The following is a 20,098-nucleotide window of genomic DNA, read 5'->3' on the forward strand; positions in this document are numbered from 1 at the left end:
TTCCAGACTTTGTGAACAGGAAAACTAAATGGGATGAAAAGAAACTGGATCCAGAGGATCTTACTGGCTCGGCAGATCAGGTCTATAGACTAGGATCAGAACCAGCATCTGGATTAGCTGCAGGTGTTTCTTTTAGAGAAACTTGTAAAACCTCCATTTCAGACATGTGTAGGCAACACACTTCTTATTGTAAACAGCTCTACAGGTGGAAAAGGCTGGTTTGGGTCCTGCTTTAATTTAGCTCCAAGTCCAAAATGACACCAGAATTTCTGGACTGAACCCTTGTTTTTCACACGGACACAAAGCCAGGAACCGCAATAATACACTCATTTCAGACTTCTCTTCATTTATCTGAAACAAAACCTGTAGAGCATCCATGTCAAACCCCGGCCCGCGAGAGGATTGCAAACATGTATCCCGTCTGGCCCGCCGATCCATTACACAGCGCACGTACCCCTAACACTCCAAATCCCACAATGCCGTGTTGGCATGGCGCTCGACTCCGGACAGGAAACCCCCCCACATCGACGTGCTCAATCTGCAGCTACAGGGGCGTGCACGTCGTCACTATGACAACGGTGTGAGGGCTTTTAGAAGCAAGTTGTGCTTGTGGGAGAGTCGGATGCAGCGAGGAAACCTGGCTCATCGAGTCATGAGAGATCAGACCTCTGCCGCCGTGTTGCCTTCTGCACAGTTTGCTGAAAACCTCCATCTACTTAACGCTGAATTTACACGACTTAAAGCCAAAAAATGTAGATTTGAACGTTTTAGCAACCAGTTTGCTGTTGACGTGAACCAGCCTCCAAATGGAGCTTATTGAGCTACAGTGTGATGACACGCTGACTCTGTCGCTGCGTAACTTCCACCTGACCTCCCGACACGCTGCCCGACTCCGAGCCAAAGCTGCGCCGATGCTCTCCATGTTCTGCAGAACATGTCTGTGTGAGAGACTGTTTTCTTTAATGAAGAACAGAACACAGGAGTCTGACTGATGAACACCTTCATCCAGTCCTGAGGACCTCCTCAGCTCAGAGCCGGACTCCACTAACTGATGGACTTGCAGGTGAAAAGCGACGCCCAGTATCTGGACTGGACCCATGAGCACCATCAGAGTCAATGGAAGCAAACTAAACTGGATAAATATGGTGTTATTTACTGAAGGCATGGTCTGTTCTGTTGAAAGAGATAATTATTATTTAGGTGTTGGCCTTGATGGCCTGTGATGAAAAGATTTAGGTTACAATTAAAATGAATATAAAGTTCCAGATGTAGAGGTCTGATATTTATTTCAGGTTTTTTAAGCCTGTTCTGGGTTCAGTGTTTAAGTAAAAATAGAACTATTATTTAATATATGGAAATGTTTAATATAGTACTGTATCTCAAAGATAATAATAACATGAACAATAGCCGTCTCTGGCCCTCGACTTGGTTCCTCGTTTAAGTTTTGGCCCTCTGTGAGTTTGAGGGCGTGCTGTAGAACATTCATCATCAACGTTTTCTGTGTGGCTTTGTTTAACCGTGAGTTGAGAGGAGTTACCTGGCAGGAGGTGTATCAAATGAATAATGGATATGAGATAATAAACACGCCAACATGGAGGGTGCCACCGCGAGAGAGAAATGTTACTTTTAAAAGGAAACTAAGAGAAGACTGACGCACTTCAGCAAAGTTCCTCGACCCCTGAAGCCATGTTGGTCCTCATCGGTGTCTGGAACAAGAGCGTGTACCTCTGAGCCACTTGTGAGGCTATCTGACCCTCTGAACCAGGAGGCTTACAGACACGTTTCGTGTTCATTCAGAGACTAAACTAATGAGACGAAACACACCGGGGAGTGTCGTACGCTGCTTTTTATTTTATTTAGACACCTTGACTGCTGTAAGGTACAAGGGGAACAAAAGGGAGTCGGGAAAAAGAAAAAATGTTTATTTGCATCCTAGAAATATTCTAAATGATTATCCACACAAACTAGAAAAACAAAATAAAACATGTGATGCCTTTAAAATGTAGAAATGAACAGCTGCAATAAACCAGAAGCTGAATGAACAGCAAACACACATTTTTAAATCAGCAGTGACCCTGCAGGTTTTCCATATGTCCCGACTCCAACACACCTGACCCGATGAGTGGTGCAGAACTACGAGGGCTGTTGGCTCCGTCTGAGCCAGGTGGGTTCGAGCAGTGATACACTGAAAACCTGCAGGACAGTGGCCCTCCAATTCCCAGAATTCATTGCTCTCCTGATAGAAAAGAATGAGCAGCAGGGCGGCGGTGTAGCGACCACACCGGCCAGAGCGTTTCTTGGTTTTTATGTATAAACACACACACATCTGTCCCAGCAGACAAGCTGGGAGGACATTGTGTCCAATTACCACAGATGAACCACAATGGCCAACATGGAGCCTTGGGGAACTCCACATGTAGATAGTTACCGCTCCAGTAAGATCCAAACCAGCTCAGAGCTGGGCTGGAGAGTCTCGGGATCTACCAGAACCAGAACCGAGCTTCTGCTGCTACCTGTGTTTAGGTGGGTGTCCTTTAGAACAGCCACACAGATGTAAGTTCAGGAACATCTTCAGTCTGAATGTGTAGCTCTTCCCGGCGCAGCGTTCCCAGGCTGCTCCGGGATCTGTCCTGTGAGCTGCAGGTCCGGCTGATGATACATGTCAGTGGTTCCAGCAGCAGATCCAGATCCACAATCTGCTGTGGTTTTGTCTCAGGTGCAGGCCACCACCACCTCCTCCACCGCCCAGCCAATCAAAGTTCCTCAGTTTGTCCCTCCTCCTAGACTGACGCCTCGGCCCACCTTTCAGCCACAGGTGCGTCCCTGTAAGACCCGCTTCCAAACCCTCACCCTCCTCACCCTCAGATCCGTGTGTGTGGCCCCACCCGAGGTGATGTGCTCACTCTTCAGCAGAGGGCAGCAGCGCACCAAAGCAAACGGCCATGCCTTGCTCCTTGGCAGTAAAAGCTGGTTTGCTATGTGCCGCCTCGCATCATCTCTTCTCCCCTCGTTGTGCTTCATTTGATTTTTCCCAGCGACCCTTGAACCGGTTGTTCTGGAGGTTTCCTGCCTGTCAGCGAGTGTGTGTGTGTGTGTGTGTGTTTTTGTGGTGAGAGCTGGTTTTCCTGCGGCTTCTTGGTGTTTTCTGTTCCTGGCTGTTGGTGTTTTAACCCCGTTAGTCCTGCTAATGTCGGAGCTCAGTAACACCGTCCTGACAGAGGGACGCTTGTCCTCTCAGAGACAGCGGACCCCTGAAAAACAAGAAGACTTGGGCTGATTATAGAAAGTCAGCTGGGGGGGGTTCCTCAGCTGTGATTGGTCACTTCAAGGCTCTTTTCTTATTGTTTGTTTGCTGTCAGCAGGTTAGACCCAAACTGGTCCAGCCCACCAATGTTCCTATAGCCCCGGCCCCTCCCCCACCCATGATGGCGGCCCCCCAGCTGTTGCAGAGACCCGTCATGTTGGCCACCAAGCTGTCCACTTCGCTGCCGTCGGCAGCCCCCATCCACCAGGTCCGCATTGTCAATGGCCAGCCCTGCAGCAAGACTGGCTCCGCCCCCCTGACCGGCATCGTCATCGCCACGCCTGTCTCGTCTGTGCCCGCTCGCCTTGCGAGCCCCACTCAGGTGCACAGCAACGCCCCCGCCATCCCAGCGCCGCCTCCAGCTCCGCCCATCCAGATCAGCAGCCTGACGGTCGAGCACAAGGTAAGGGACTGAAAGTTGTCCCGGTTCGTCCTCCCACCAGCCGAGGACAGATGTCCTCAGATAGACCAGTTCTGGGACGTCCTGCTGGGTTAAACTGGGCGGATCCAAGACCAGTTTGTCTTCTGACGTAGAGCGTCCTCCAGACTAACGCTGCTGTCGTCTTCCTTCTCAGCAGACGGTTAAAGCAGGAGGAGTGGAGCACAAGGTTGTCGTCAGCCTCCCCTCCTCCTCCACCCCTCCACTGTCTCCCCCGCCGAGACCCAAGAAGGAGGAGAACCCAGAGGTAAGACCGGCTGGATCCGGTTCAGACCAGATCCAGCCATTAAAATTTTATCCTTCCATGTCTCATCCCTCCATCCAGCGGCAGAGGAAGAACTGATGCCTGTCTTTGTTTCAGAAACTGGCCTTCATGGTGTCTTTAGGCCTGGTAACACATGACCACCTGGAAGGTGAGCGACGCGTTTACCGACCGCACACGACGCGTTTACCGACCGCACACGACGCGTTTACCGACCGCACACGACGCGTTTACCGACCGCACACGACGCGTTTACCGACCGCACACGACGCGTTTACCGACCGCACACGACGCGTTTACCGACCGCACACGACGCGTTTACCGACCGCACACGACGCGTTTACCGACCGCACACGACGCGTTTACCGACCGCACACGACGCGTTTACCGACCGCACACGACGCGTTTACCGACAGCACACGACGCGTTTACCGACCGCACACGACGCGTTTACCGACCGCACACGACGCGTTTACCGACCGCACACGACGCGTTTACCGACTGCACACGACGCGTTTACCGACAGCACACGACGCGTTTACCGACTGCACACGACGCGTTTACCGACCGCACACGACGCGTTTACCGACCGCACACGACGCGTTTACCGACCGCACACGACGCGTTTACCGACTGCACACGACGCGTTTACCGACCGCACACGACTCGTTTACCGACCGCACACGACTCGTTTACCGACCGCACACGACGCGTTTACCGACTGCACACGACGCGTTTACCGACCGCACACGACGCGTTTACCGACTGCACACGACGCGTTTACCGACCGCACACGACGCGTTTACCGACCGCACACGACGCGTTTACCGACCGCACACGACGCGTTTACCGACAGCACACGACGCGTTTACCGACCGCACACGACGCGTTTACCGACCGCACACGACGCGTTTACCGACCGCACACGACTCGTTTACCGACCGCACACGACGCGTTTACCGACAGCACACGACGCGTTTACCGACCGCACACGACGCGTTTACCGACCGCACACGACGCGTTTACCGACTGCACACGACGCGTTTACCGACCGCACACGACGCGTTTACCGACCGCACACGACGCGTTTACCGACCGCACACGACGCGTTTACCGACCGCACACGACGCGTTTACCGACCGCACACGACGCGTTTACCGACCGCACACGACGCGTTTACCGACCGCACACGACGCGTTTACCGACCGCACACGACGCGTTTACCGACCGCACACGACGCGTTTACCGACCGCACACGACTCGTTTACCGACCGCACACGACGCGTTTACCGACCGCACACGACGCGTTTACCGACCGCACACGACGCGTTTACCGACCGCACACGACGCGTTTACCGACCGCACACGACGCGTTTACCGACCGCACACGACGCGTTTACCGACCGCACACGACGCGTTTACCGACCGCACACGACTCGTTTACCGACCGCACACGACGCGTTTACCGACCGCACACGACGCGTTTACCGACCGCACACGACGCGTTTACCGACCGCACACGACGCGTTTACCGACCGCACACGACGCGTTTACCGACCGCACACGACGCGTTTACCGACCGCACACGACGCGTTTACCGACCGCACACGACGCGTTTACCGACCGCACACGACGCGTTTACCGACCGCACACGACTCGTTTACCGACCGCACACGACGCGTTTACCGACCGCACACGACGCGTTTACCGACCGCACACGACGCGTTTACCGACCGCACACGACGCGTTTACCGACCGCACACGACGCGTTTACCGACCGCACACGACGCGTTTACCGACCGCACACGACGCGTTTACCGACCGCACACGACGCGTTTACCGACCGCACACGACGCGTTTACCGACCGCACACGACGCGTTTACCGACCGCACACGACGCGTTTACCGACCGCACACGACGCGTTTACCGACCGCACACGACGCGTTTACCGACCGCACACGACGCGTTTACCGACCGCACACGACTCGTTTACCGACCGCACACGACGCGTTTACCGACCGCACACGACTCGTTTACCGACCGCACACGACGCGTTTACCGACCGCACACGACGCGTTTACCGACCGCACACGACGCGTTTACCGACAGCACACGACGCGTTTACCGACCGCACACGACGCGTTTACCGACCGCACACGACGCGTTTACCGACCGCACACGACTCGTTTACCGACCGCACACGACGCGTTTACCGACCGCACACGACTCGTTTACCGACCGCACACGACGCGTTTACCGACCGCACACGACTCGTTTACCGACCGCACACAACGCGTTTACCGACCGCACACGACGCGTTTACCGACCGCACACGACGCGTTCTCTGACCGCGGACGACGAAGCTGCCGACGCGTTCGCTGACCGCGGACGACGAAGCTGCCGACGCGTTCGCTGACCGCGGACGACGAAGCTGCCGACGCGTTCGCTGACCGCGGACGACGAAGCTGCCGACGCGTTCTCTGACCGCGGACGACGAAGCTGCCGACGCGTTCTCTGACCGCGGACGACGAAGCTGCCGACGCGTTCGCTGACCGCGGACGACGAAGCTGCCGACGCGTTCTCTGACCGCGGACGACGAAGCTGCCGACGCGTTCTCTGACCGCGGACGACGAAGCTGCCGACGCGTTCTCTGACCGCGGACGACGAAGCTGCCGACGCGTTCTCTGACCGCGGACGACGAAGCTGCCGACGCGTTCTCTGACCGCGGACAACAAAGCTGCCGACGCTGACGTTCAGAAACATCTGTACGCTGAAACGCTGACTTTTCGCTTGCAGAGATTCAGAGCAAACGGCAGGAGAGGAAGAGGCGAACAACGGCCAACCCGGTGTACAGTGGAGCAATGTTTGAGCCGGAGGTTAGAATCCACACACACCTGTAACCATGGTTACACAGTTATTATGATCTGTGATGAGATTGATGAGATGCTGACATCAGATAAGAAAAAAATCTCCTTTTTTAGTTCAGTGTTGAACACATCTCTGTCCTGCAGCAAGAAAAAAACACTTTCATTCTGACTGCTGGTTTCCATAGCAACAGCAGCCATTTAACCCTTCAAAGCCTGTCCCAAAATAATCTGGTCAGAAAACTGGCTTTTTACAAATCTGACATTTTTATTAATTAAACCAAATGAAAATAAAAAATACTTTATTTATCCCAGGATTGCTTTTATTTTTATTTGGCTGTGAGCCCAGAAGAAAAGGGCGGCCTCTCGGTGTGAAGTCTGCATGTTCTCCCCGTGGATGCCTGGGTTCTCCGACCGTCCAGACATGCTGTTAGGTTAATTGGTTAACCTACCTGTTACTCTAAATTGTCCCTAGGAGTGAGTGTGAATGGTTGTTTTTCTCTCTGTGATGAGCCGGTGACCTGTCCAGGTGTTCCTGCCTCGTTGGGATAGATTCCAGCTTCCCCACTGACCCTTTATTGGACTAAGTGGATACACATTTAGAACTTTCATTTATTACTGGTTATCTTTTCATTTTATTGTTTATTTATCTTTCCATTAATCGTATAAAATGCTGCATCAGGTGCCACAAGCTGGACAGAGAATATTTTCTGTCATATTTTACATATTTCAAAGCTGCTTTGCGGTTTTGATGGAAATCTATGAATTTATTGACTCATATATATCATAGAAATAATGAAAGCATTGTTTATCTAGGTTCTGTCCCCTCTGACCTTGCAGGTCAGTGAGCAGGTTTCAGTGCCATTAACGTCAACATGTCTGACTTTTCTTTCAGAGGAAAAAGAGCGCAGTGAGTTACCTGAATAGCCCTCTGCACCAGGGGACCAGGAAGAGAGGTCTGTATGAAAGCCGGTCCACAGAGGACGCTTTCTGTTGTTTCTGTCTTCTTCAGCTTTCAAACTAATCTTCTTCTTCTCCACTTCTGCTTCCTGTCTCATTGGGTGTCATGTTTAAGGTCACATTTCTGCTGGTTTATCAGAGTACTCTCATGAATCTCTGGTTTGTGTCCTGAAAGCATCTTAAAGAACGCTTCTACAGACCAGGAGGAAAACCTCCCAAATGATTAGAAATCCATACATAATTTTATTTTTACAATTACACACACACTGAAATAGCAGCTACCATGTTACACTGTGAAAAGCCTTAGAAGCTTTGAGCTTATAAAACAGTGGTGCCAACACGCCACCACCATCATTCAGCGTCGTCACATTTTCCTCATTTTCTTCTTCTTATGATCATTAATCCCAGTTTATTTCTTTAAGTTTCCATTATTCAGGATTTCTGGAGTACTTTGATAAAAAGCAGAGATCTGGTTGAGCCATCTTCCAAAGCTCTAACCCTGAGAGGAACAGAAAAGCATCATGGAAAGTGCTGGATTAACATGCTCAGTGTCATAAAGCTGGGATAAGGGTGAATGATTTGGTAGTTTCCGGTCTGGAAGGTACCGCCGTTAACCTGTAAACACTAAACCTGACACTCAAAGCTTAAAGATGGTCTCCTTGTTATTGACTTCAGCAGTTTCATCTGAAAGTGGATGTCTGTGTCGGACTTTAACACACCTGCAGGCTAAAAAAGTATCTGGTTGAATTTACAGATTGTCCATCTTATTTCCTCCACTTTTCACCTCCAGTTTGCTAAAAAAAAAAACTGGAGGTTAAAGCCAAAGTTAACACCAACCTGATTCAAACTATTTCCAGAAGGATGCGCTGATCTGAGCAAGTACATCTGACTGATGACGCCATCAGGCTGAAACACCACTCAGCTATTAATTAAAGCTGATATGTGCCCGTACCTGTCGATATGCTCTCTACAACATCAAGAGAATCAGACGTACCTGACAGAACATACAACTCAGCTTCTGGTTCAGGCTCTGGTCATCTCACGCATCGATTACTGCAGTTCCCTACTGGCAGGTCTGCCTGCATGCTCTGTTGAACCTCTGCAGATGATCCAGAACGCTGCAGCCCGTCTGGTTTTCAACCAACCCAAACGAGCTCATGTCACTCGGCTGCTAATCGCTCTTCACTGGCTTCCGGTCGCAGCACACATCGAATTCAAAGCCTTGCTTCTGGTTTACAAAACAATAACTCAAACGGCTCCCGTCTACCTTCACTCCCTAATCCAGACCTACACTCCCTCTCCACAGCGACGTTCCACCAGCGAATAACGTCTCGTGTTACCACCAATACGTGGGACTAAATCACCAGCCAGACTCTTTTCCTCTGTTGTGCCACGATGGTGGAATGATCTCCCAAACTCCGTCCGCTCTGCAGAGTCCCTGTCTACTTTTAAGCTGAAGACTCAGCTCTTCAAGGAGAACTTCTACACTTAGTATAACTGTATTTGTTGGAAATCTGGAGAACTTAGCCCAGTTCTTTGCAACAAACTTTATGTATTATATGATATTATAACATAGGTGATATTATGGGGTGGGAAGGGAGTAAACAGAAAAAAAGAAAAAACAAAATCCTGTGGCACTTCATGGAAGGACCTGCGTCCAACTGGACAGTCCACCAGCACCTTTCTACGATGTCCTCTACTGTTAGATTTCCTGCTTGTGTTGTTCTCACTCAGATGTAAGTCGCTTTGGATAAAAGCATCTGCTAAATGACTGTAGAATAGAATAGAATAGAATATGTGTTGGTTACACCTGGTGGCCATCAAAGGTATTACACTGGCTGAGGCCTGCTGGAAATGTAATGCACCTGAACGCAGCGTGAAAATAACCTCCAACATGCAGTGTGGACGTAACATCAACAGCTGCACACAAGAGTTTCACTGTTCAACGGTAGCTGCGTTTCTATCACCTTTTTTTTCAAAATAAAAGCAATATTAGCTCAGTTCAACAAACAACCATTGCGATTTGCGCGCCTTCTTTACCAGAAATGACCTAGTCACAACCCACCATGTCGCATCCAGGGACACGTAAATGTGGAAAAAGTGTTTCCATTTCACGTTTGTGACATGTTTCTATATGGAAACATCTGAAAGACCAACTGCTTCCGTTAGCGCTTTTTTATTGGCATATTTAGTTTTTGTGCAATTCTAGGTGTGATGGCAGCATTGGCAGCAGGCCCTGCTGGAACTACAGGAGCGGTGTGGGAAAGCTTGTAGCAAAACATTCACAGCAACCTGCTGCTGACGGATGCTCACGTCTCCCCATCGGTGCCCAGGTCTCGGTTGGATGCTTTTATTGAGCATACTACTTATATTTGGTATGAAATATGTCGTAGTCATCAGCGCTCTGAGAGATCTACAAGAGTGGAATGATGTCGCATCAGCAACGATAGAAGAGTTTCTCTCCATGATGTGTAAAGCCAAGTAAAACTTTAATAGAAGGAAAACTCAAAGTTATAACATAAATAAAATGGAGAGAGAGAGAATGTATGATCAAATAAAGGATTAGAATTAGCCCATTAGAATATTTGTAGTTTGAGAATTAGGGTTCAGGATGTTACAAACACACTCAGCAGCTATAATTTGCATATATTGACTCTATCTGAAACATATTTGGATCCAACTATAAATAATTCCCTCTATCTGTGAATGGATGTAATTTCTTTCGGTATGACAGAAACGTGGGGTGGGCCGGCGTTTGATGTTCAGGATCAGATACCTGCAGAGATTCAGGCCTGATCCTGGTTGTCATGGTGTTGAAGCATCATGGTTGGAGGTGCAGTTACCACACATTAGATCATTTCTTATTGGCACCAATAGCTTCTTTAGATCAGATTTGTTATGTGTTAGATAACTTTTGTGAATAAAATAAGGACATTTATTTTGTGGGTGACTTAAATGTTGACTGGAGTTGAAATAATTGTTCCTTTAAAAAAAGGACTTGTAATCAGATACAACTCGTATCATCTCCAGCTCGATTTTATCATAAGGTAGATGGGGCAAAACTGCCACATGTATTGGTTTAATATGTACAAATTCATTTGATTTGTGTTCAAAGGCTATATGAGTGTATGTTGGGTTCAGTGGTCATAATTTAGTTTTAATTAACAGGAAGACTAAAATACCTAAATCAAGGCAGAATATTATTATTAAACATATAAATAAAAGTTTAATGGAATTTGCTACATAAAAGATGTTAAAATTGTTGATCGGTCACATGTATTGCTTGAAGATGAACCTGATAGAGCTCTGGAGGTTTTTACTAATTTAATAATGACATTTATTAATAAACATACTTCACTGAAGAAGACGAGTGTAGGAAATGCTGCCTCCCCTGTTGGATCCTGAACCTAAGGAGTGCATTAAAAATAGAAATGAATTAAACGCTGAAGCAGTCTCTTCAGTGTGGAACAGGTATAAACAACCAAGGAATTATGTAACCAAACTAAATAGATTTAAGAAAAAAGCATATTATGTAAATAAACTTCGCAGTTAAATCTCCAATAATTTTGGAAGTATATAACTCTTTTCTGATCAAACCATTTGATATAGCTAATTCTTTAGGTAATTTTTAAAAAAATTAAGTTAAAAAATTTACGCCAAAATATGGTCTCTATGCCAAAAATTCTGTTATTTTATCAAACAATTAAAGAAAAATTATGAGTAACAAATTGTGTCAATTTAAATTTGCAAAAGTGGACACAACGATTGTGGAAAGTGTGTTAAAACAAGTGAAATGAAAACCTCCAGGTATGGATGAACCTGGTGTAGTTATCGAAGGTTGTGTCTGATGTGATGCAATGTCATGATGTCACATTAATAACATTAGTTTTGAAAAATCTCTTTTTCCTGCTGAAGGGAAAAATAGCGAAAATTTTGCCGTTTCTAAAAAAATAGCAAGGAGGAAAGAACAGTCAACCCATAAGTATCTTGCTTATCTTGAGCAAAATAATGGAGAAGATAGTTTCTGAGCTAATTCATTTTTATTTTAATGTAAATGTTTTGGTTTCAGTCTGTCAGCCTGCATTCAGGAAACTCCACAACTTCAGCTTTTGCTCAGATGACTGATGACTGGATACACGCTATGGAAAATAAAAAGATAAAAAGGACTCTATTATTAGATTTAAGTGCAGCATTTGATTTACATGATCATTGACTACTGTTGGAGAAGTTTATTTGTTTTGGGATTGTAAATTCTGCAGCTGAGTGGATTAAAAGTTAGTGGTGAATACACAGTGTTGTTAAACGGTAGTTATTCCGAGGAGAAGAAAATGAAATGAATGAAAAACACCTTATTAACCCCCAAAAGGAAATTTAATAAATTCAATAAATAAAATGTTCTATGGTGAGCCACAGGGGAGTTGTCTTGGCTCTCTATTCATTTGCATGATTTGCCTTTTACTTTGGAACATGCCACTATTGCCCTCTATGCTGATGACTCAACTATTTATATGTCTGACACTTATATAGATAATTTGAACACAGTTTTGAACAAAGAGTTGAAATTATTGGGACATTGGAATAATGAAAATAAGTTGGTGATTAATGCTGTATGATAAATGTATGATATTAAGACCAAAATATCTTTTAAAAGATTCTCCTGTTTTGAATTTATCTATAGAAGGTGGTCTAGGTCAGGGGTCGGCAACCCAAAATGTTGAAAGAGCCATATTGGACCAAAAAAACAAAAAAATATGTCCGGAGCCGCAAAAAATGAAAAGCCTAATATAAGCCTTATCATGAAGGCAACACATGCTTTATGTATCTATATTGGCTATATTAGCCTACTATGAAAATGACTAAGTTGGCTACGAATACATAATGAGCCTTAATGATAAAATGTTTATTTTCCCTGCAGCGCATCCTGTAGAGAACGACGCACCACGTGACGACTCTGTTGTACTCATGTTTAACTTCATTACTATATTAATGAATTATGTTTCGTTGCTTTGATGAAATTAAAAAAATGCAATAAAGAAATCTGATTTTTTTTATGTCATTTTTACTTTGAGGATTCGAAAAAAACCCAAAATGGAATGTGCATAACGCGCCCCTTATCTGGGCAACAAACAGCGCAATAAAACGCAGCCTGCATTTATAAAAAATAAACCAGCAGCCTTTTAAAAAGGTAAAGTATATCAAATCAAATTAATACAGTTTTATTTCTGTGCAAATGCCAAGCAAGTCAGTGCGAGGGTAAAACGCAGCAGCATCCTCTTTAGACACGCAACCAACGCAGCTATCCTCCGACCTGAGCACCATTACCACGTGTCATTCCACATATATACTGACAAAAATCAGAAATCATTTTATAAAAACATCCACTTTGTTACTCAGTCTGTGTCTATGAAGGATGATGTTCTTACCCGTTTAATGTGACTTCTGTTTTCGGACATCACTGGTCGGCTTCTCAACATGTAAGATGTAACTTGTGCTGAATAAATGTCCCTGATTTGCTGATCGGTGATGTTGCCGCCATTTTAATGGTCCTTTCCTTCACTGCCTTAGCGGAGAGGTGCATGTCTCTGATTTTCTGTATGATCTCGGTTTTCTTTCTGAAGTCTGGAAATACGTGTCCTGATATGCTGATGACTGACTCCTTCATGTAGTCACCATCTGTGAACGGTTTTCTACGCTTTATTATCTCCTGGGTTGCAACTAAACTTGCAGCAGCAGTGGAGTTTGGAGATGCAATCCACTTAAATCTATTTTTGCGCTTCTCTAATTTCTCCAGAAGTGATGCAGTCGCACAATTTGTGTCACTCCCAACTGGGTACTGGCTGCAGATGTAGCATGCTTTCCCTGGAAATGTCTTTCCACATGACTCTTTTTGTTATTTGACAACTTCTCGCTACAGAGCAAACATTCAGGCAATCCTTCCGCATTGGTAATGAATGCAAATGATTTGGTCCAAGAAACGTTGAATTCTCTGTTCTCCTCGGTTATTTTTCTCTTTTTCGCTTTGAGATCCATGTCCCATCACACAGCCCCGGTTTGTTTACAACGCCACCTGCCTGGCATCCCGCCCTGCTGATAGGCTACGTGTGTCGCAGGCTGTGACACAAATCTTCCTTGACAGAAATGATGAAATTTAATATTTATTCTACACATTTTTACAGCGCTGGAAAACATTAAGAATGTTTGTGTCATGTTTGTCCTCCTACAGAACCAGATCCAAACAAAATTATATATCTTTTTCCATTTTTAAAAAAAACATTTTTGAAAAAGGTCCAGGGAGCCACTAGGGCGGCGCTAGAGAGCCGCATGCGGCTCCAGAGCCGCGGGTTGCCGACCCCTGGTCTAGGTGAACTGGCAACGGAAGTCGAGCTGCTTGGGGTTACAGTGGAACAGTCATATAGAGCGAATAATAAAACAAACTGGTAGGAGTATGGCTTTAATCAAACACTGCAGGAACAGTTTACCTAACCAAATGAGGAAAATAACAGTGGAATCAATACTTTTGTCACACATCTGGATTATTGTTCTATTATTTGGCAGAGTACAACAGAGACTAGTTTAAACAAACTGCAGACAGTGCAAAACAAGGCAGCTCAACTTGTAGTGATGTTCTTTTAGAACGAGCATCAGTGAGATGTTCTGGCCTGGTTGCAGGTCAGAAGTAGGATAAAGGACTACTGAATTACATTTCTCAGAAATACGGTTGTTTAAAAAAACCAGAAATATTGTTCAGAAAGCTGACTTTTTTTCAGCAATGTGCACGAGTACGCCACACGTCAGACAAGCACAGGTCGTTTCCTGCTGTCGCTCCGGCCACATGCGGAGGAAGGGGTGTTTGGTAATTCAGTACCGCAGTTTGTGATTTCAGTGACGTATACGGACAGTTTTTATAGAAGATTAAGACTTTTTATTTGCTCTAGAATAATTCTTTATTTAAATCATGAACCTAAATTATTAGGCCGTATTAAAATAAACTTGCAGCTGAATAATAACTGTTGTGAATTGTATCCATAATTAAACTGTTTTCAAATCTCCGATTTATGTAGATTTATGTTTTTTGTAGTTAATTTTGATTAGTTGTCTTTTATTTATTAATTTACTTTATTGTTTTTTCATTGTCATGTCGAATGTTTTATTGACATCCTATTTATTTCTTTTGTTCAAAAGTTTTATGCATTCATATCCTGATGATGTTGACCCCAGGAAGAGCAGCGACTTCTGTTTCAGGAGCTAATGGGGATCTAAACAAACAAACAGGGCTGCTCAGACACAACTTTTTCTCTTGCAGAAATGAAGAAATATTCCACTTTTTTCATAAAAATCTTTAGCGTTGACTTTTAATGGTGGAAACCCTCTGATGTAGCGGTTTTGGCCCTCTGCCGAGCTGGTTTAGACCCTCCGCTGGTATGTTTGACTGAGTTGGTGTTTTGGCCAGACTGGGCAGTCTGATGGGCCGGCTTTGGTCTCTCTAGCCAGCTGCTTTCCGTCCCCAAACTGAATGTTTTGACTGGGTGTTTGTGGTGTAAACGACTGGATCAGCTGATCCAGATGGGAAGTCTAAAGTGTGAGGTGGCGGTATGAGGCGGTGTGTTAACGTCCGACATCAGGTGTGTATCAGCTTCCTGCACTAACACTGCCGTCTGCTTCTGACTCCTCCTCTTCCTCCCTCACCGCTCCCTGACTCATGCTAGCCAATGAAGACTCCCTTTCCAAGGTATGTCATACAGACTGTTTTTTGTTTTCTCCCCCCTCTCCATCTTTCTTTTTTTTTTTTTTCTTTGTTTTCCGTCTTTGTTGTCTGTCTCATTTCACTCAGGTCGCCCACCCAAATACAGCAGCGTCCCGGAGCTGGGCAGCCTCACCCCGACCTCCCCCTCCAGCCCCGTCCGTCCCCTCCCCCTGCCCAGCCCCAGCTCTGGGGATGTAAGTAACGATGGGGGAGACGGACACCCCGTCACACACAGTCCTATTGGCCCAATAGCTGTCAATCACACACACTTCATGAGTTTGTTGTCTCCATGACGATCACAAGCCATCAGTTTTGACTTTCAGCCTTACAAAGCGAACAGTGTCCCTTAGGCCAGAGCATCCACCAGTAACCACTATGTAGCCTAACACACATGCCCATCACACGTCTAAACCGGGCCAGCTGTAAACTAAACCAGATCATGGCGCCTCCACCTGCCCCGCCACTCCTCGTGGGGTGGGCGGGGCTGTTGGGCAGGGAAACTGATTGGTCCAATTCTTCCTCGCAGGGAGACATCCATGAGGATTTCTGCACTGTGTGCAGACGCAGTGGCCAGTTGCTCATGTGCGACACGTGTTCACGTGTTTATCACCTGGACTGCCTGGATCCACCCCTGAAAACCATTCCTAAAGGCATGTGGATCTGTCCAAAATGTCGAGATCAGGTAACTGCAGCAGCTGGGACTGATCTGAGTCAGGGGGAAAGGGGTTACCGCAGTCCGGACTGGCCTGTCTGGGCCCTTCAGGGGCCTGTAGCTGTATGTGAATGTACAATCTGCTTCTCTGACGGGCCTCTTTCTCCTCAACTTTAGGACTGTTCAATCCTTTGTAAGCGTAAACATATTGCAGTTTTTTTTTTGTGCTTACGTCTCATTCATTGTGCCAGTAAAGATTGACATCTGACATCTGTCCACTCCATTACCACCCTCCACCCCACCCCCACCCCCTAAGCTAAATTGGCCTTTCTGGGGTCTTGTCCAAGTCAATGAGTGACACCTCCAAGCTTCTCTCTCCAGATTCTGAATAAAGAAGAAGCCATTCCCTGGCCCGGCACCCTGGCTATCGTTCATTCCTACATCGCTTACAAAGAAGGTGATGCCTGCTGTTATTACCTCATTACTACTATTTTGTTACCATGTTACCTTAAATGATAATCTGATCCTTCTGAAAGAGACAAACATTTTTTTTGTGTCTTTCCACATACTGGTTGAAGAAATGTTCAGTTGGGATTGAATAACCTGTTGCAGCTGAAAGATAATTGCCCTTCAGAACTTATTCCTACCTGTTAGCTTAGTTAAATTCAGGTGGAGACTTTCGTCCTGGCCTGGCCTATGTGTCACATTAATCTGGAATTGATGTCTAACTTAGTTTAAAGCATCTTGTTGCTCATACTAAAAATCTGAATTTGGCATAATTTGGACAAGAAGTTTAATTTATTACTATATATATATATATATGTATATATATATATATATACATATATATATATATATATACATATATATATATATATACACATATATATATATATATATATATATATATATGTATATATATATATATATACATATATATATATATATATATGTATATATATATATATATATATATATACATATATATATATATATATATGTGTGTGTGTATAATATATATGTGTGTGTTTTGTTTTACTGGATGGATAAATAAAAGTTTAAAAAAGGAGGTGTCCTCAATATTATTCCTGCTGTCTAATGGCAGTCGAGAGAAACTGGTCAAACTCACCATGTCTGTGTTGGTCTTCCAGCTAAGGAAGAGGAGAAGCAGAAGCTGATGAAATGGAGTTCAGAGCTGAAAGGGGAACGCGAGCAGCTGGAGCAGAGAGTCAAACAGCTCAGTAACTCTATAACGGTGAGAAACTGCTCAGGACTGAGACAGTAAGCCATGAAATGTCCTCCTGACCAGCTTCTGGGGTTTCACATCTGTTTTTTCTCCTGCCAGAAATGCATGGAGACCAAAAACAGCATCCTGGCCCGTCAGAAGGAGATGCAGCTCTCTCTGGACAAAGTCAAACACCTGATTCGCCTCATTCAGGCATTCAACTTCAACCAGGCTCTGGCAGAGACGGAGGGTAAGGACGTCCGGGTGCAGGATGCCATCCAGGGGGTGGTTGGCTCCGAAGTCGCATCGGAACCCAACTCTGTGGAGATGGTGAAGGTGGGGGGGTCCTCGGTCAGCAGTATACAGGAGGAACATCAGGTGGTGGGAGGAGGAGGAGGAGGACATGGCGATGGCAGCAGCCAGTCCGACAGCTCAGTTCTAACGGCAGGGGGCAAGGTGGAGTCGGTGGTCGGAGGTCACACAGAAGTGAGTCTCCAGGTGGAGGCAGAGTCCAAGCCTGATGCCAAGGCAGCTCCGGTGGGCAAAGTTCCTGCCACCAACGGGACAAGCGAGCCACCCAACCACAGCCCCAACCACTGCCCCACCAGCAACAACTCTGAGAACAAGATGGCTGCCGGCAGCCCTCCAGAGACAGCAGTGGAGAAGAAACAGGAGGAGGCGAGTGCTGGCAGCGACACTACCAACAGTAAAACCTCAGAACCCTCCCAGCATTCTTTGCCAGCTCTCGTCAGCAGTTCAGACGATAAAAAGTAACACTACGTCTCCGGAGTCGGGATGCTAACGTATATATAAAACAGACTCTGCTTGCACCCCATGGTGCCCTGAAGTTGCCAATCTGTATAAATGTTGTTTGTTTGCATCGTATTGTCAGACTGTGTCAATGGTAGATATACAGCCCAAGTCACATGACTCTGGGACGCCTTAGACCGCTCTGCCCACAGAGCGTGGTCCAGGGCGGCCTGCGTACCGGGTCATCATGCCAATTAGTGATAGACGTCACGGTGGGAATGCTCAAAGGGAGATTTAATTCATCATCACACCGGTGTGTGCCTGTTACAGGGGCCCCTGAGTTCTCCGGGTGGGGAGGAAGGGGGGAAGGGGAGGGATTGGTGGGGATGCCGTGGAGAACCAGACATCTGTCAGGGGTAACTGGTCCAAGAAGCAGTGTTGTGATAGTTCGTGTCATGAAAAGAGAACCTGTTCGTCCCTCTCACCTTCAAATGTGGTGACAACAACCTTCTGCCGTCCTGATATCCCAAACATTCCCACTAAACTCCTCCAGATCCCAAACATTCCCACTAAACTCCTCCAGATCCCAAACATTCCCACTAAACTCCTCCAGATCCCAAACATCCCCACTAAACTCCTCCAGGTCCCAAACATTCCCACTAAACCCCTCCAGATCCCAAACATTCCCACTAAACTCCTCCAGATCCCAAACATTCCCACTAAACTCCTCCAGATCCCAAACATCCCCACTAAACTCCTCCAGATCCCAAACATTCCCACTAAACTCCTCCAGATCCCAAACATTCCCACTAAACTCCTCCAGATCCCAAACATTCCCACTAAACTCCTCCAGATCCCAAACATCCCCACTAAACCCCTCCAGATCCCAAACATTCCCACTAAACCCCTCCAGATCCCAAACATTCCCACTAAACTCCTCCAGATCCCAAACATTCCCACTAAACTCCTCCAGATCCCAAACATCCCCACTAAACTCCTCCAGATCCCAAACATTCCCACTAAACTCCTCCAGATCCCAAACATTCCCACTAAACTCCTCCAGATCCCAAACATCCCCACTAAACTCCTCCAGATCCCAAACATTCCCACTAAACTCCTCCAGGTCCCAAACATTCCCACTAAACTCCTCCAGGTCCCAAACATTCCCACTAAACTCCTCCAGGTCCCAAACATTCCCACTAAACCCCTCCAGATCCCAAACATTCCCACTAAACTCCTCCAGATCCCAAACATCCCCACTAAACTCCTCCAGATCCCAAACATTCCCACTAAACCCCTCCAGATCCCAAACATTCCCACTAAACTCCTCCAGGTCCCAAACATTCCCACTAAACTCCTCCAGGTCCCAAACATTCCCACTAAACCCCTCCAGATCCCAAACATTCCCACTAAACTCCTCCAGATCCCAAACATTCCCACTAAACCCCTCCAGATCCCAAACATTCCCACTAAACTCCTCCAGATCCCAAACATCCCCACTAAACTCCTCCAGGTCCCAAACATTCCCACTAAACTCCTCCAGGTCCCAAACATTCCCACTAAACTCCTCCAGATCCCAAACATTCCCACTAAACTCCTCCAGGTCCCAAACATTCCCACTAAACTCCTCCAGATCCCAAACATTCCCACTAAACCCCTCCAGATCCCAAACATTCCCACTAAACCCCTCCAGATCCCAAACATTCCCACTAAACTCCTCCAGGTCCCAAACATTCCCACTAAACTCCTCCAGATCCCAAACATTCCCACTAAACTCCTCCAGGTCCCAAACATTCCCACTAAACTCCTCCAGATCCCAAACATCCCCACTAAACTCCTCCAGATCCCAAACATTCCCACTAAACTCCTCCAGGTCCCAAACATTCCCACTAAACTC

At 46.6% G+C, this 20,098-nt stretch overlaps 1 protein-coding gene across 5 annotated transcripts in view; it reads left to right on the top strand.

Annotated features, from left to right (window-relative positions):
* Positions 1 to 18,530, top strand: part of phf21ab (PHD finger protein 21Ab) — a 38,448-nt gene extending 19,918 nt beyond the window's left edge. For 2 of the 5 annotated variants that reach the window (XM_079260103.1, XM_079260102.1), the window contains exons 9-19: positions 2,717 to 2,815; positions 3,363 to 3,707; positions 3,880 to 3,990; positions 4,105 to 4,156; positions 6,803 to 6,882; positions 7,766 to 7,826; positions 15,662 to 15,768; positions 16,101 to 16,256; positions 16,608 to 16,683; positions 17,378 to 17,481; positions 17,572 to 18,530. In XM_079260103.1, the coding sequence (XP_079116229.1) occupies positions 2,717 to 2,815; positions 3,363 to 3,707; positions 3,880 to 3,990; positions 4,105 to 4,156; positions 6,803 to 6,882; positions 7,766 to 7,826; positions 15,662 to 15,768; positions 16,101 to 16,256; positions 16,608 to 16,683; positions 17,378 to 17,481; positions 17,572 to 18,225 (1,845 nt within the window). In that variant the 3' untranslated portion in view covers positions 18,226 to 18,530. The remainder of the gene's footprint in view (positions 1 to 2,716; positions 2,816 to 3,362; positions 3,708 to 3,879; positions 3,991 to 4,104; positions 4,157 to 6,802; positions 6,883 to 7,765; positions 7,827 to 15,661; positions 15,769 to 16,100; positions 16,257 to 16,607; positions 16,684 to 17,377; positions 17,482 to 17,571) is intronic. The other 3 variants (XM_079260104.1, XM_079260106.1, XM_079260105.1) reach the window with 2 other exon arrangements.
* Positions 18,531 to 20,098: the final 1,568 nt, after the last annotated feature.

Source organism: Telmatherina bonti (genome assembly GCF_933228915.1).
Source record: "Telmatherina bonti genome assembly, chromosome: 2".
NCBI lineage: Eukaryota > Metazoa > Chordata > Actinopteri > Atheriniformes > Telmatherinidae > Telmatherina > Telmatherina bonti.